The sequence below is a fragment of the Malania oleifera genome, chromosome 9, assembly GCF_029873635.1.
Source record: "Malania oleifera isolate guangnan ecotype guangnan chromosome 9, ASM2987363v1, whole genome shotgun sequence".
Lineage (NCBI taxonomy): Eukaryota > Viridiplantae > Streptophyta > Magnoliopsida > Santalales > Ximeniaceae > Malania > Malania oleifera.
This window is the reverse complement of record NC_080425.1, coordinates 3,395,528-3,412,445: the sequence shown is the minus strand read 5'-3', so window position 1 is coordinate 3,412,445 and position 16,918 is coordinate 3,395,528. Positions and strand designations below refer to the sequence as shown.

Genomic DNA, 16,918 nt, shown 5'->3' with positions numbered 1-16,918 from the left:
AACTTCGCAATGCACCTATCAGCGCTTTTTTCTTAACACTCTTGATGATTTTGTTCTTATGGAGATGAGAGGGTTTGGCAGGGTGATTCGTCATGTCTTTTTTCCACTAAATCTTTGTTCCTCCATCTCCTCAATTCTCCTTGCCCCAGTTTCTTCCCTTGGGGCCACATTGTTTGGAAGGCAAAGGTTTCCTTCAAAATTCAAGCTTTTATCTGAACTATGACATTGAACAGAACTACATGCTCAAGTTGCTATTATAGATTAGTAAGCCCTCTAAGTCTATCAATCAAGACATGTGCGTGATGTGGCCCCACTCTAGTAAACCAATGTTCACCACTTCCTACATTGTAGAATGGTAATCAATGTCTCAATTGCCCCCCTTTTCTTGTTTTGGTGAAGCTTTGGTGCCTCCTTGGGTGTTGACTGTTGAGTGGTTTTTTGCATGTACGATATTGGGGTATTAGCAAGAACAAGGAGGGAGAAGCTTTACGGCACATAAGTGTTCTTTGCCTCTTTCTCATCCCATTCTTTTGGATTTTTTAGGGGTTTGCCGCACCCGATCTTGTTAGCAATTGGCAGGCAGCGCTATTGTAATTTTTTCTGGTTTTTTCCTTTTCCTCTCTGGAGGGCATTTTGATAAATTAAGGAATGAACATATTCGTGGTGAGTTAGGTATAACTCCTATAGAAGATAAGATAAGAGAGGGACGACTTAGATGGTTTGGACATCTCAAACGAATCTTTCCCCCTCTCATGTGTAAGGGACTATGGAGCCTCTTGCTATAGGCTTTGTTGAACCAAACAATATAGATCAAAGGAAAAATCCTTCGATCTGCCTTTGGACAAGTTCAAGGGGATCTTCTCTTTGCTCATGGTGGAGAGCAATGTCATTCGTCAAGTGGGTCAGGTTTTTGAAAGGGGTTGTATCCTGGTTTGCTAATGGATTGTCGGTCTTTGGTTAGATGGAAAGGGGATTTCGGAGTATTTGTAAAGGCATCATGTAATTATGGTTGTCACAAAGGTGGGAAAGTACTTGGAGTTAAGGTTGGGGTGGAAAGGTAAGAAATTTTCAGTGTTTATTCCTAGCGGTGCAAAGAGTGATAGATGGTGAAGCCTCTAGATTCCAAAACTAAAATTACATTTCATATATTCTGTCTTATTTCTACTTATCCTAAAGCCTCTAGATTCCAAAGCTTCTCTCCATAATTCTAACTCAGCCTCTACTCCGTCCCTAGTTTCGTCAATTAATACAATATCATCTGCAAACAACATACACCATGGAATTTGAAAAGGGGTTAGGTAAATTGTGATGGAAAGGGTTTAAAAAGGGGTTTCCTTGGTTAATATTGTCTACAGTCTATTTTTACTTTGTGATCTTGTGTTTTTTTTGTTTACTCTCTTTATTCTGTTTTTATGGTATTATTTGGCGGACTCCTTGTCCCCGCACATTGTACCTTCCCTTTTTTCCTATCTAATATAGCTTCTTCTTTTTTTAAGTATATTTTTATTTATCTTTAATGGGTAATTTGATTCTAGGATATTAGTTTTAAGGGAAGTGTATTCTTGTTTATTTTAGATTTTATTACTAATTTTTTATTCTCAAAGCATGATGAGCCTGTACTAATTTATTCAGACTTGCATTAAAATTGATTCGTACGAACATTGTCTTGCATCAGTAAGTGAATCTTTATAATTGGGAATCATTATTTATTTATTTTGATTGACAAAAAAAATTATTAAAATAGAAGAGAGAGGTAGCATCAAAGGAGAAGGATTAGACATCCTCTTAAAAATAAAAAAATAAAAAAACAACAACAACAAAGAAGACTAAATTTAAAAACATCTACCCAGTAGAGCTTTCCAATCTTGCTGGAAATTACTGTTAGCTTTCCAGACATTAAATTCAGCAACAAGACTAGAACCCAGGTTACCCAGCACCTCCCGGAAGCCATCGCTTTGATGCCATCTTAGATTACCACTTTACTAAAAGCTTAAGTTGTTATGTTGTGAGCAAAATATATATATCATGCTTTAACAATTACTAAAACACACACTCACTTGAAAAGTCCATTTGTACAATCCAAGAGTGATGCAACCCAAAAAAAAAATCCCAAAGTGAATTCATTGCCGGGCGCTGGCCTTTGAAGTCTGAGCCTTTCTTCCAGCTAAGGACGCCTAAGAGTTGCCAACATAATAGAAGTCCACAACCCAGATACACCTGCTGCTCTCCAAAAGACCAAGAAGCTTATTCCACGCACCAGGCAACACAGCTATTTTTTGAACAGTAGAAAAGAAAAAAATGGGCAAAGATTTTGTGGAATATTTGAATGTCCTAGTACTTTTTAATTCAAGGGTTTTTCAATCACTGCAACAGAGTCAACCAACAAAAGAAACATGAAATGTTTATGTAGGACTGGAGAAACTGCATTTTTTTGGGGAAATGGGCTGCTATTTTGAGTGTGATTACTTAGTAAGCATGAGTGAGGGTATTGTGGACTCTTGATGTACTTGACATACATTATAATAGAGAGGGAGACCTACTGCTTGTTTTTTTAATTTTATAATCTATGTTAACATGGTATTAAGGCATGGTCATTGGTCACAAGAAATAAACCCTAAAAACCACGGTCACGGCCAAACCGAGCCCTTAACCCACAATCCTCTTCATGTTTACCTCCATAAGAGAGTTGTGAGCGCCACCATAGGCCTGAAACCCAACACCTGCTGCCAGTAACACAGCAGTTGCTGGAAAATTCCTGGATGACGCTGCATGTTTAGAACGCCATAGCCACCCACAGACAGTGCAGATCTGTAAATCCCTGAAATTCCATTGCCGGAACTTGCCCACATGCCCTCGTGCAATAGTCGAGGGCTGACAGCTCTAATCCAATGTGTTGGTACCATGGTCTTAAATTTCCACAAAACTATCAGAAATTTCTGATTTCTGTCACCCTTGAAATTGAAATGGCAGTTGATTTCTGTTTTACATATTTTCCATCGAAATTTCAATGAATTATTCGAAATTTATTGAAATCTCGAAATTTTAGGGAGACTTGTTGAAATTTTAACTATAGAATGAAATTTTTACAGAATTCATATGAGAGATTTAGGAGCGAAGTGGAATTTTTCCCTTAATTTATTTTATTTTTTTATTGAAACAAAAAGATTATTACGAGGGATTTTGAAGTTATATGAAAAAAATAAACTTACAACAACATTTTTTATCTAAGCATTGACATCTAAATTATCATTATTTTTTTATTTGTATAATAAATACTATTTAAATGATATAGGAATTTCATTTGTATTAACTAAATTTTTTTAATGCACATTATCTTATACACAAATTATATTACTACTTTTCCACCTCATACACATTATAGATGTATTTAATTTGTAATATATTAGTCCTAAAACTTATGTTGTTACGTCTATTAACCATTTTTAAAGTTTCATAAAAGAATTCCATGATTTACTATTGATTTCCTTTATTTTTTTTTTTCAAATCGAAATCTAAATTTCTGTTGAAATTTCCGTACTTTTGGAGCTTTGAAACTGAAATTGAAGACCTTGGTTGGTACATGAAGCTCCATACAGCCTTGTTCTTGGTTTGATTGGTCTCTGGTTCAGATCCCTTTATAAACCATGTTACCAAGTTTTGGTCTGGATTTTAGCACAAAAATCCTGTTAAGAGTATTGCAAAAATTGAAAGGCCTGCTCTCTGCATCTCTCTCCCCTGTTGTATATTCCTAAGTTTTCCTTTAGTCTCTTGTTTGCCGGCTAGATTACAGAACCAATGAATTCTTCCATAACCTTATTTCCTCATTCTGTTGCCTTTCAAGATCTGAAGACAATGAAAACAATTGGCGGAGGACATGAGCCTGGTAGATTTTACTACTTTGAGTTGTTATCTCCTTCTACTGCATGCACTGCTGCTACACTACTTTAAATTCATTGTTGCCTTGGTCATCCTTTGTTCGAAAAGTTAAAACAGTTGATTCCTACTTTGAGTTCTATGTCTAGTCATTAGTGTGAATTTTGTTAGTTGGAAAAGAACCATCATGTTTCATTTTGCATCCCCAGTCATTAATCTAGCAGTCAACCATTTCATGTTAGTTGATCCTGATATTTGTGGTCTATGTTGTGTTGTTATCATATCTTTTGTGCTTTTATTTTGAAATAAAGTCTTGATCTGATTTGTCGCAATGCTTCGAATTGATAATGCTAAGCAGTACCGCAGAATCCAATTCACTACATATATGACTAGATCTTGTATGATTCATCAGCCATCTTGTGCCCACACTGAGCACAATGAGTCACAGTGAGGAAAACAACCTTTCGTCAATGTCACGCATGCCATGCTATATAAAATAACTGTCCCTAGAGTGTTTTTGAGTGATGCTGTTTTAATTGCGTGCTCTCTTATCAACAGAACACTGCCCTACTTCCTAGATGGTAAAATACCCTGTTCAGTTCTCTTCTCGAGTGCTCCTTTGTCCTCACTACCTCGCCATATAATTGGTGTATTTCCTTTGTCTCCGTTAACTCCAGCAGGAAATAAGTTGGATCCTCATGTTATCAAAAGTATTTTTTTCTAGGCTATTCTTGTACTCAAAAGAGCTATCACTGTTATAGTCCTGCTTTGCACCATTTCTTTGCCTATGCTACTAATGTTACTCTTTGACTCTACACCATCTTTTTTTAGGTACTTGAGTCTTGCTAACCTTAATGACTCCTCTTGTTTACCAGGTCTTCTGGCTTATTGTCTCATCTTAATCATCTCCTCAGTTGTCATCTCCATAGAATCCTCTGTTGCCTAGATCATCCTCATTTTCAGGTATACACATGACAAGTCGATAACATCTGAGATCCTAGGGGAGGTCTTTTATATCATACTATCTGGATGAGGCTCACACTCATGTATAGGGATATACTAATGTAGATTGAGCTGGGTCACCCTTTGGCAGAAGATACACAGTTGGATATTGTGTTTGTGTAGTACCCGGGTATTTTGGAGTAAGAAAAAAATTATAGTGGTCCACGAGTGCTGAGTCAAAATATAGGCTCATGGCTAACAATAAATATGAACTCATTTGGCTAACATGTGATAACCAAGCTCCTTTTCATGTTGCCTTCAACATAGTGCTCCATAAGAGAAAGAAACACATTGAAGTTGATTGTGGTTTTATTCAGGAGAAACTTGTGCAGAAGTTCATTTCAACCACTCATGTGTGGTCAGTGACTCAGACTACCAACTTACTGATTTGCTCACTAAAGCTTCAGGGGTTGCTTGAGTTAAATCAATTATAACAAGCTAGGAGCATATAATACCTATACTCCAACTTGAGGGCAGAGTTAGTGGTTATTTAGTATTATTACTTATGTTAGTAAGCATGAGTTAGTAAAGTGTATTTTGGTCTTTGTGATGTACTTGACATATATTATACATAAAGAGGGATCTAAACTCTGTTAACAGTATTTAAAAACCAAAAGCAAACCCTCTAGCAAGTTTGCCTGCTGATGTGTACCATGAGCTCAAATTCAGCACACATACAAAAAAATATTCCTAAATGTATACATAAGCATGCAAAATACTTGTGTGTGATTGTATGAGAGAGTGTGAGAGTGAAAATCCACCACAAGAAGCTTTTGAAGCTTGAAGATGCAGAAAGCTTACAAAATGCTCAATGCAATGGACTAGCAGATCTGGTTTGTCTTTCCCTTTGATTTGTCTTGTTTCTACTTTCCTGTAAGGAGTTCAAGATATTTAGGCTTTTATTTTTAAAAATTTATAAGTTTTTCTTCAATTAAGTAAGAAATTTATTGCTTAGAAAAAAATATGTTCAAGTACTGGGGGTTCTGTATATTTGGTATTCTGTCTATTTTCTGCTGATGATCGTGCACCTGATTGATTGTAATCAACTAACAGCATTTTCCTGCTTGGTTTCTTTGTTTGTGAAGTATTTCTGCTAATTGCTATTTTTTTTTTCATCTTAGTATTGGTGCTTGATTGCTGAACTTGAATGCCCTGGGTTGAACCGTAGCTTTGTTTTGACTTTGACAAAAATGACAATCTCACCACCACCACCCCCCCCCCCCGGTTCTCCCAAAAAAAAAAAAAAAAAAACATCTTGGCAGTGTGCAAAGCATGGTTACTAGTGACTAGATTTCAGCCCATATTGTACCTCCACACGAAGTGTAACTGAATAGAAATTATAAAAGAAAGTATGTTTCTTCATAATATTTGGTTGCTTATGAATATTGTTCAGCTCATTATTAACTTGCTTTGTTTGTAAAGTTGGTGGAGGCTGAAACTTGTGTTGACCCTTGTGTGTAAATGATAGAAATAGAAAAGGAAGATCACCTTCTTGAGCAGTTATTACTATCAAGAAGTTTAGCTATGGAAAGGATAAGAGCAAGTCGGCAGCAGTTTGTCCTTGTTGCATCACTACTTGATCGCATACCTAACCTTGCTGGATTAGCGCGGACATGTGAGGTGCATTAAACAGGCTCTAACAACCCTATTTGTACTGATTTCATTCATGTTTTCAAGAATTTTTGCTGTTTTATTGTACTCATCTCAATCATTGTTTGTGATAGGTATTTAAAGCAGCTGGTTTAGCCATTGCAGACACAGATATACTCCATGACAAACAGTTCCAACTCATCAGGTTTTGATAACAGCATAACACTATTTATTTTGTGATTTGTTTAGTTCTATTTTTCCATTCTATCTCAGTCACAATATTTTTTTTTCGGGGGGTGGGGAGGAGGGGTGTCGAATGGGAGGGGGATAGATTTTTGGACTTATGCCTAACATGCTAATCCTAGGTAATTACCAAAATTATGGGCTGAAGTTGACCATTTCTGATTTCCTTTTATTGTTGTTTAAATATAGAACCCACTCCTTGCAGTCTCGAAGCAATTCTTCTGTTTTTTTTTTTTTTTTTTTTCCAAAAATGGATATGTGACTGCTATTGCATGTCCTTGCTCATTGTAGAATTCACACTTGTAGAGAAAGAGCTTATGGTTGTGAACACCAAATATATTTAAACTTGACTTTGGAGTTTCCATGTTGAAAGTTGTCATATCTGTAAGTAATGCACCTGCAGTCAACTGTTTGCTTACAACTCGTGTGGTCTTTTCATTGGGTACTGTAGGATGATAAATACTTGGTAGAGCAATTGATTTCTTTTGATATATATATATATATATATATATATATATATATATATATATGTATAAAGGGCAGCCCGGTGCAGAAAGCTCCCGTGTATGCGGGGTAACAAAAGAGGACAAAAGAGAAAAGATAGCTCAGACAGAAATAGCTGAAGCCCAAAGAATTCTTGTGCCAATGATGAACAAGGCCAATGATCCACCAAAGCTGTGTTGTGTAAAGATGCTTCATGAGAAAGTGTTCTTTCGTACCATGGTCCATGAATAAAATTATGAGTATTATTTTATCCTAGGAAGTACTGATTTGAGTAAGAGATATGGGTACAAATACAATAAGATACTGATACATGGTGTTTGAAAATCTTGGATATGTATGGTGGATCATTGAGTTCTTTAATTGAAAAAACTGAAACACAAAAAAGGTGGTTTATAATGGGCTTTTGGGAGAAGAAAATACATAAGCAATTGAGCACCAACCACAATGTTGTTCAAATCATAATCAAACCATAACAACTTGGATAAGTGGATGCAGTAAATTTTGCCATTTCATAGCTTAAATCTTTAAAGCCATGATTATTATTAAATTTTTTATTTACAAATTAGTGCCCCATATAAATTTGTCCTAATTTTACCCATGGTGTATGTGATCCTGATTCCTGACGAACACTCGACCCAAGACATTCCCTGAAACTCACCTCAATAAAAAGTAAGACATATAGTTTTCTATGCACCCTGCCATATCTGAGTTGTGCCCATATCATATACATGAGGTGCTCCACGACTCCCACCTAGAGTACCATGTTTCATAGATTTAATCTTTTGTTTTGGAATTTGGTTAGGTTTGTGGTTATATTTGGGTTCTCATCAGTTCTCTCTGACTATTTTATATAGACATAAACTTTGTGTTTGAAGATACTGCCTTAATTAGATGATCTAGAGTTAGCGAGAAGTGTTTCTACTCTCCTAATCATCAATTGATTATCAGGTGGACTTGGATCAGTTAGTTTGCTGTGAAATTTTAAGTCATTTACCACGTGGCCTTGTTTAGTGGGTCCTATATTTATTGACGTGTCCTTTGTGTGGAGCATGGTTCTCAACAGATATTGTGTTCCAGCATGCAATTTGAATTTAGGATCATTGTGTGATTCTTAGTAGCTTCGCATGTTCTGGAACAAGCCAAAGTTCAATACAAGCAGTATTCCATGGAAGTGCATAAAGCTCTGGTTGGCCTTCCTTAAAGTTTCAAAATATCTCTTAAAATCACCTCAATTTATTGATTTTTCTTTTTCTGGTGATTGTTATCAATGATGAAAGGTTTGTTGCACAAATTTTATAGGTGGAATTGATGTCTGTTTTCTGACATAATGTGGTACATGCGCTAAAATTGAGCCGAACAAAGGAAAGAGCTGGTGTTGGGAGGCTTCCTTACACTAGCTATGGTCTTAGATTTCCACCAGATTGTCAAAATTTCCTCTTTATAACACCCTTGAAATCTAAATGGATGTCAATCTTATTTTTGACAAATTATTCAGAATTTATTGTAATCTTGATATTACAATCATTTTTTTCTGGAAAAAAAAAAAAATCTTGACCATGTTAAAAAAAAAACATCCTTGAAATTGAAGTGTGGATTCTAGACTCAAAATTGAAATTTCTTTCTTAATCAATCTTCTATTTGTTGAAACTGAAGGCTATTACAAGAGGGATAAAAATGATCACTTTCAGATTTTTGAAATTTTAAGCAAAATTGAACATAGATATTAGCTACAACATTTTATTTATCCATTTATGTCAAAAGAGTTGTATGTTTACGATATCTAATATATCTTTGATTTATGAACTACATTTATATTAATTGAAAGTGGTTAATATGTTTATTATATCATAGACATTGCCTTATATATCCATACTTGTATAACTAAAACTATCAAGGGTATAAGGTCCGCACAATAGGTGAATGTGGCTTTACTATTAAGTGCGTGAGATGCCACCGACAAGGATGAATTTGAGTCTCTTAGAAAGTGCATTTTTTCTTTGGAATAGTACAAGAAAATGTGAAAAAATTGGCACTTATTTTAATTTTATTTACTCTAAGTTGAAATGTATCTACATATCTTGTGTCTTGTGTGCTTCTTTGTTTGGATTCTATCTAGATAAGATTTCTTCTTCTTGACAAAGCAAAATTTGTCAATTTGACATCACGAAAGCATTCTCATATAAAGATATTAATTGATCTTTTCATATTGGCAATTGCTAATAAGGCTTGATTGTTAACAATGTTGTGTAAATTCAAAAACCTAATCACCCACGTTTGGCAATAATATGCTATCAGGATCCATGGGGCGCATTAGGTTGAATCCCAACAGCTCGGTCTCATCTAAAAGGTCTAGAACTTCCCTTGTGATGAAAAAATCCCAACAAGAAATGGATACTATTGGATTACCACTTTACCTAAAAGCTTAAGCTATTAGGTTCAGTGTAGATCAAGCCTTGACGCTCCCCAACACGTGCAGCCCAACATCACGTGGAGAGATAAACAAACAATTAATAACATCCATTATAGGAGTAAGATAATTCTTAACAAGCACACAATAAAAATGGGCAACAAGGCTAAAACCCAAGACTTTTTGGTAATCATGACTCTAATACCATGTTAGATCACCGCATTACCTAAAATCTTAAGTTGTTAGGTTATAGGCCAACAATGTATATCAAGCCTTAATAGATACTTCTATACCCAAGTATTTCAATGGTCCTAAATCTTCAGTCTTAATTTCTTTCTACGACAGGTGCTTTTGGCTCATTATCAATTCACAATATCATCCGCGTACACAACGAGTGAAATCTGACCAAACCAACCAAACCATGCTCAGTGAGAATGCTTTGGACCATATAAGGGTTGCTAACCTCCCCTATGGACCTCTTCATGACGATCAAGGAAGGCATAGGCATTCTTTTTACTGACTCATGCAAAGGCCAATGAGAAGTGGCAAAAAATAGATAAAAGGTCCAACTGAAGTAAGTTTCTTCAAGGAGAATGTGTCAGAATAGTCCAACCTATTTATCTGAGTATATCCTTTGGCAACAAGACAGGCCTTCAAGTGAGTGAAAGGGCCATCAAGGTTGACCTTTAACAATTTACACCCAGCAACATCCATTACAAACTTATCAACACAAAGAGGTACCAATTTTCCCAACTATAAAGCTCACATCTCTTCAAATATTGCAGCCCTGAACACAGAGTAGGATAAGGCTTCTAACATAGACTGGGGAAGGGAAACAGTTGATAAAGTAGTGAAAAAACAGTAGAATAAGGGTGACAAGAAAATAAAAGGCACAACAAGAGATTGGATAATGAGTGCAGGTGTCATCTGCCTTTCCAAATGCTAATGAGGTTATCACAGGAAATGGGATCATCAAAAAGACACCAAAGGCATAGAATTAGGATCTAGAGTGGGCTGTCCTCCTTTGTTGTGTCTATGCTTGGAAGATGTGAGCTAAGTGACTAGAAGGATGTACTGAGATGATGGCATGGGAGGACAACTAGGATGAGATAATAGACTAGAGTAAAAAAGACTAGGAAAAGGAAAGGACTCATTAAGGTTGGCACATCTCAGGGAATTGCAATAATATGTTGTAGACTCAAAGAAGGTTAGAAGAGACAAAGAAATTATGTAAATTAGGACTATAACATTGATATCCCTTTTAAGTACAAGAGTTGGCCCAAAAAAAAAAAATACATTTGATAGCATGTGAATCCAACTTGTCCACTCTTCAACTTATTTGATGGAAAAAGAGCACAAACCCGAATATATGAGTAGGTAGAACAAAAGAGCATTTGAGAAAAGTATCGAATGGGGAACGTCACCACCAAGGACACAAGATGGCACTCTATTGATAACAGTGGAAGTATTGAGCAGGTATGTGTGACTTCAAGGATATATCTATTTTTCCTCTCTAAGACTCAATTTTGTTATGGAGTGTGGGCACAAGATGACAAATCATACCCATAATAAATGATATAGGTATTGAATTGGGTACTGAAGTAATCGTTAGCATTATCACATATCTTTACAAGAAAATCAAAATGAGCATTTTTTTTTCAAAACAAAAAGCACACGAGATATTAAACCATTGATCTTTCATTAAATATGGTCAATTCACCCTCGAGTAGTCATCAACAAAAGTAGTAAAATATCCCAAACCCAAATTTGATGATACACAACTAGGACCTCAAACATAAAAATAAACTAGCATGAAAGGGTTGGTTGCCCATTTATTTGACTTGGAAAGCAAAGAGAACAATAGTGCTTTACTAACAAGACACAGACTCAAGACTAGACACAGAACTCAAAGTAAGAACAGCTATTTTACCTTATCCGACAAAAAAGATTTGTAGATAAATCAAAATGAGTATTTATTTCATAACAAAAGACACAAAATATATTGAACAACTGATCTTTGATTAAATAAAGTCATTGAAAAAAAGTAACAAAATCTGAAACCCAAATTTGACGCTATGCGACTAGGACCCCAAACATTAGAATGAACTAGCATAAAAGAGTTGGCTTCATTTTTATTGAATTGGATGGCAAACAGAGTAGGACGGTGCTTTACTAACAAGGACTCGCACTTAAGTCTAGACACAAAACTCAAAGTATGAACAGCTATTTCAACTTGTCCACAAAGGATGACCAAGGCAACAATGAATTTGAAGTAGTATAGTAGACTCAAAGCAATAAAGTTCACCAATCTCATGTCCTCCACCATCATACTCCTCATCTTCAAATTTTAAATGACAAGAGAGTGGGGAAAGAATGTTATAAAACAATTAATGGATTTGGTAACCGTGCTAATTGACGTATGACTGAATGGAAATTGAGGAATATACAAAAAAGGATAGAGAGTTGGGGGGGGGGGGGGAGGAGGTGTATTTATTATCCTTATTCCCTTTACTGTAATAGTGGACCCATCAATTATAACACGAGGTAAGTTTTCAGCAAGGTAGAAAAAGTTGGGCATGCCAATCAGCCTTCAGTAGTACTTATCGGGTTCTGCTCATAAACAACTAAAAGGTAGGATCTTTTGACAAAATTCCATCACTAAAATCTTGATAACATGTTTTATAGGGGATTCGAACAATGTAGAACCAGTTCAGACCAAAAACATGGTTCCATGAAGCCTTGCATGCCTGTGCTTGAAGTCAGTGCTACCAACCTTCTACAGGTGCATGAGGCTGCACGAGGGAGGCTCTGGCAATGGGATTTGAGGACTTGGAAGATCGGCTGTGTCTGTGGGTAGCTATGTTGATTTTGAAAGATCTCAAGGGGGTTTTTTGTGTTCCTGAACATGCAACATCATCCAAGATTACAATGACCATAACAACCTTACGACCTCTATTATTAACAAATGTAATGATGCTAAATAACCAATAACGAGTAACTGAAATTGAGCCATGGCCTATATGGGCTTTGATTATGCTCAAGGTTAGAAGAACGTTGAAGCTTTTGGATGATTTAGTGACTGTAGACTTTTTCCTTAGGCATTGGAGCACCCAAAAATAAAAGAAAAAAGATGCATTAGGAAAGATGAACATAGAGAAGGTTCGAGGATTGGATGGTAGTTTGTTAAGGTTCAAAGGTTTATTGGAATTTTTATGCACTTTCAATAAATTTGTAAGCTATTGAATGAGATCATGAAATGGGAGGGATGCCAAATGTTGTGATACTTTGTCATGTAGGATTGAAATTGGATAATTGGATCAATGACTTTGAGCCAATTTGGATACCAATTTCCAAACATTTTGTTGCCTTTTTCCTCCGCTCTCCTCCTCTCCTTTCTTCTTTCTTTGATGCTGCATCTTTTGGTATCAAAGCCCAAATTTGACCCTTTTTCTTCAACTTTTGACCCACCATCTTCACCTTCAATATTTTCTTCCTCTTCTTACAACAACAACATTAAGCCTTTAGTCCCACTTGGTGGGGTCGCTACATGAATCCTTTCCCGCCAATTCACCCGATCGAGAGCGTTTTCCTCTATTAAATTAAGGGATATTAAATCCTTCCTCACTACCTCATTCCAAGTTATTTTAAGCCTATCCCTATTTCATGCTGAAAACAATAACTAACTCACTCCTCATCACGGGTGCTCTACTAGGTCTGTGTTTCAAATGCCCAAACCATCTAAGCCGCTCTTCCCTTATCTTGTCTTCAATCAGTGCTATGCCTAAATTATTGCGTATATGCTCATTTTTTTCTTTATCTTTTAATGTTATACCATTCATCCACCTTAACTTCGCATTTCAGCAACTTTAACTTTTTGTACATATTATTTCTTAATTGCCCAACATTCTAAACCATAAAGTTTAGCCAGCCTTGTAATCTTCTTATAAAACTTTCTTTTTAATTTTAAGAGTATTTTGCGATTACACAACATACATGACACACTCTTCCATTTTACTCTACCTGTTTTAACTCTATGTACTACGTTTTCTTCGATTCCCCCTTCCGCTTGCATAATAGATCCATGATATCTAACTCAATTAGTGCTATTAATCTCTTGATTATCTTATATTAATAACACAATCACAAAAATAAGAAACTATAAAGAAAATATTTTTGAGTCAAATGAGACAATTTCTAGGCACAACAGCAGCTTAATCCTCAAATCAGTGCCTGTTCTTGAAGACTGCAAGTGTTGCTGATACTGTTCATTTAATCGATTTAAGGTTGGTGTGCACAAGTGTGGACATCTTCCTCTCCCTCCAATCCCAAAACCACATTCTTCTGTCTAACCTGCATATGAAGGCAATAATGCTTCATGAACTAGAGCAGCTTGATTATTGTGAGTAATTAATGTGTCAGCAAACCACAACCATGATCGTCTTGTCCACCTTCGCCAAGCAACAAAATCTGACATTGATTCTCAAGTTTTAGAGTCACAGGAAGATACTCAAATTGAGGAGGATATTAATAAAGCTAATGGTATTGTGACTGATATGATGAATTCTCAAGTCCATGTTGAGGTATTAAGTGGAGATATGTTAATTATCAATTAATCAAATATATGGCCCTAGTTAGAGCTGTTTAGCGGAACAACAGCCTATAACAAATCCCCTAGTCATAGCATGGTTTGTTACTTCAGTTGAGTTAAATATTCAAAAAATATCTTTCTTGTGACAGTCATTATTGTTTTGTCGTAATTTCCCAATGAACGGAGTTTGAATTTATCTAATTTTTTCTGTTGCAGTTTTCTGTGAAAATGAAACGAGTCAATTTGGCATTGTTGTCCACATGTTCATTGAAAGGGATTCTTTTAACTTCTGTTTTATAAAACTTGGAACTGTTTCATTGTTGAGTTTGTTGTGTAGAACAAGTTATCTCAGGTTGAGCTGCAGAGCCCTTGCCTGAAATCACAATTAAGTCTGTTTCCATATCGCAGTGTTTCATAAGACATTTATATTGCGTTGCAGTTATCTTTTTTCATTTAACCTTTTGTTATATTTTGGATTTTTCTTCATATTGCAAAGTAATTTTAGAGTCCATCTCCTTTTACTGTATTGTTTGCCTGTTCATTTACATGCTGTTTCATTTCCTAGTGTGACTGCAGAGAAGTGGGTTCCCATAATAGAAGTCCCTGTAAACACACTGAAAGTTTTCCTGGAGAAAAAGAAGAGAGAAGGTTTCTCCATCTTGGGATTGGAGCAAACCGCAAATAGTATACCTCTTGACCGGTATATCTTTCCCAAAAAGACGGTAAGCCGTGATTGAAAGTGTTCCCGCATTTTTGTTGACTGCCTTTTGTTTATATCTCTCACACTTCAGTTTGTTTTATGTTTAATTAGGGGGGAAGGTTGGCATTTGGACATTCCCATTTATATTTGTGCTTATTGTTTTAGTCCAATACACAAGAAGCTGCCTTTTACCAATTTTGATCAATTTTTTCAAAGAAAATTAGCTTATCCTCAGTTGAGTGGCCTCTAGGGGCTGCCCTAGCAGCTTGCTAGTTGCATCAAATATTTATTTTTTTGAATATTTATTTACTTGTTGTTTTTCCAGGTCCTTGTGCTTGGGCGTGAGAAAGAGGGAATACCAGTGGATATAATCCATATTCTGGATGCTTGCATTGAGATTCCACAGTTAGGAGTTGTAAGGTCACTTAATGTTCATGTTAGCGGGGCCATTGCTCTCTGGGAATATACTCGACAGCAAAGATCCCAATAGCTTTTATATTTGAAGGCAGATGGTGCATGCTCCGAGTTGCAGCATCCAGGTTGTTGCCATATATGCACTGTGGTTGAATCTGCTAAAACCTCCCCCCTTTTAAACAAAGAAAGATGGCTTGTGGGACGAACAGATACTGTTCGTGTAAAAAAGCTTGCATTGGACCAGAAACAGGAAAGAAAAAACAGTCTTTTGAGTCATCTAACATCATGTGTTTCACAGTTTTGGGGAAGCCATAGGTAAGTCACTGATTTGATCAATGAGCTGCTTCTGTATATATATATATATATATATATATATATATATATATATATATATAGAGAGAGAGAGAGAGAGAGAGAGAGAGAGAGAGAGAGATTTTCCTCATCTGTGCATGAAGTTTGTTCCAAAACTACAAATGATAATAATGCAGCATACAGGCAGGTGTGCATGTTCATTCAGGCTTTTAGTCAAATATTATGCATGTTATGAGTAATGTGTATTACACCCACTACATTTGTATTCGCTAAATAGTCAGCAGCATCTCTCACCATCTGCAATTGAGCAAAGTAATGGTTGTCAACTGTGAATGGCAATTTAACAATCTCATTTGGAGATTGAATTTTTCACTCAAATTGTGTCTTAAATTTTTCTTTTCATTTCGAAAACCAAACATGGCCCAACTGTTAAGCTCTTGAAGTTCTTTTTTTTTTTTTTTAAATAATTTTGGGAGGGGGGTCTTACCGGGAGAAGACCTGGGAAACAATATGGGCAAAAAAAAAAGTTAAAAAAAAAAAAATCACAGAATGTGCCTAAGGCTACTACAGCATCATATCTGATAGCCTTCTTTATAGTTACAAGAGTCAAGTCAAAACCAAGTAATCCATTATTTATGTCCCTGTTTTTGGTTATATTTTTATTTTCAAAAATTAAAATTGGATGTAGTATGTTTGGTTAAATGAATATTTTAGCTTGAAGTTAGATTCTAATCTCTTCAGAAAACATTTGTAAGTTACAAATTTGAAACTTTAAAAAGGTAAGAAGGTAGTCTTTTTCAACAAGCTATTCAATCTTGTTGGTACTAGGGGATGGTTACAAGTAAATATGGGTAAGCGTCAATTTGAATCGAAAAGCTTAAGTCACTAACTCACGGGCTAAATCATGTATGAAAGTCTCTCATTCTCCATTCAAATTTTCAATGTGAAACAAATTCGAAAGTCAAATTGTTAACATTCTCCTTGTGCTCAGTGTCATATAACTAAGCACAAGTCAGTACTTGATCATAGAAAAGGTAAGAAATTATGGGAGACCAATCATAGTAAGTTGGATGTAGGATCTAACGCTTCTCTTCTACACGTTTCGTGCGATCACATACGCAAACACATGAGCTTAATTCGACCCATCAACTATGATAACACTTTTTGACAATGCAAGAGAATTTGCACAGGTGAATTCAAGATTAACAATTGAGCATTAACTTTTAACATAAAATTTTTTAGTCATTACATCTCTGAGTCTTACCATGTATATACACTCCACTCA

At 35.8% G+C, this 16,918-nt stretch overlaps 1 protein-coding gene across 2 annotated transcripts in view; it reads left to right on the top strand.

The window, feature by feature from the left end:
* Positions 1–15,862, top strand: part of LOC131164899 (uncharacterized) — a 163,993-nt gene extending 148,131 nt beyond the window's left edge. For both annotated transcript variants that reach the window (XM_058122437.1, XM_058122436.1), the window contains 4 exons: positions 6,344–6,495; positions 6,600–6,670; positions 14,773–14,929; positions 15,233–15,862. In XM_058122437.1, coding sequence (XP_057978420.1) covers positions 6,344–6,495; positions 6,600–6,670; positions 14,773–14,929; positions 15,233–15,397 — 545 coding nt within the window. In that variant the 3' untranslated portion in view covers positions 15,398–15,862. The remainder of the gene's footprint in view (positions 1–6,343; positions 6,496–6,599; positions 6,671–14,772; positions 14,930–15,232) is intronic.
* The last annotated feature ends 1,056 nt before the right edge of the window (positions 15,863–16,918 follow it).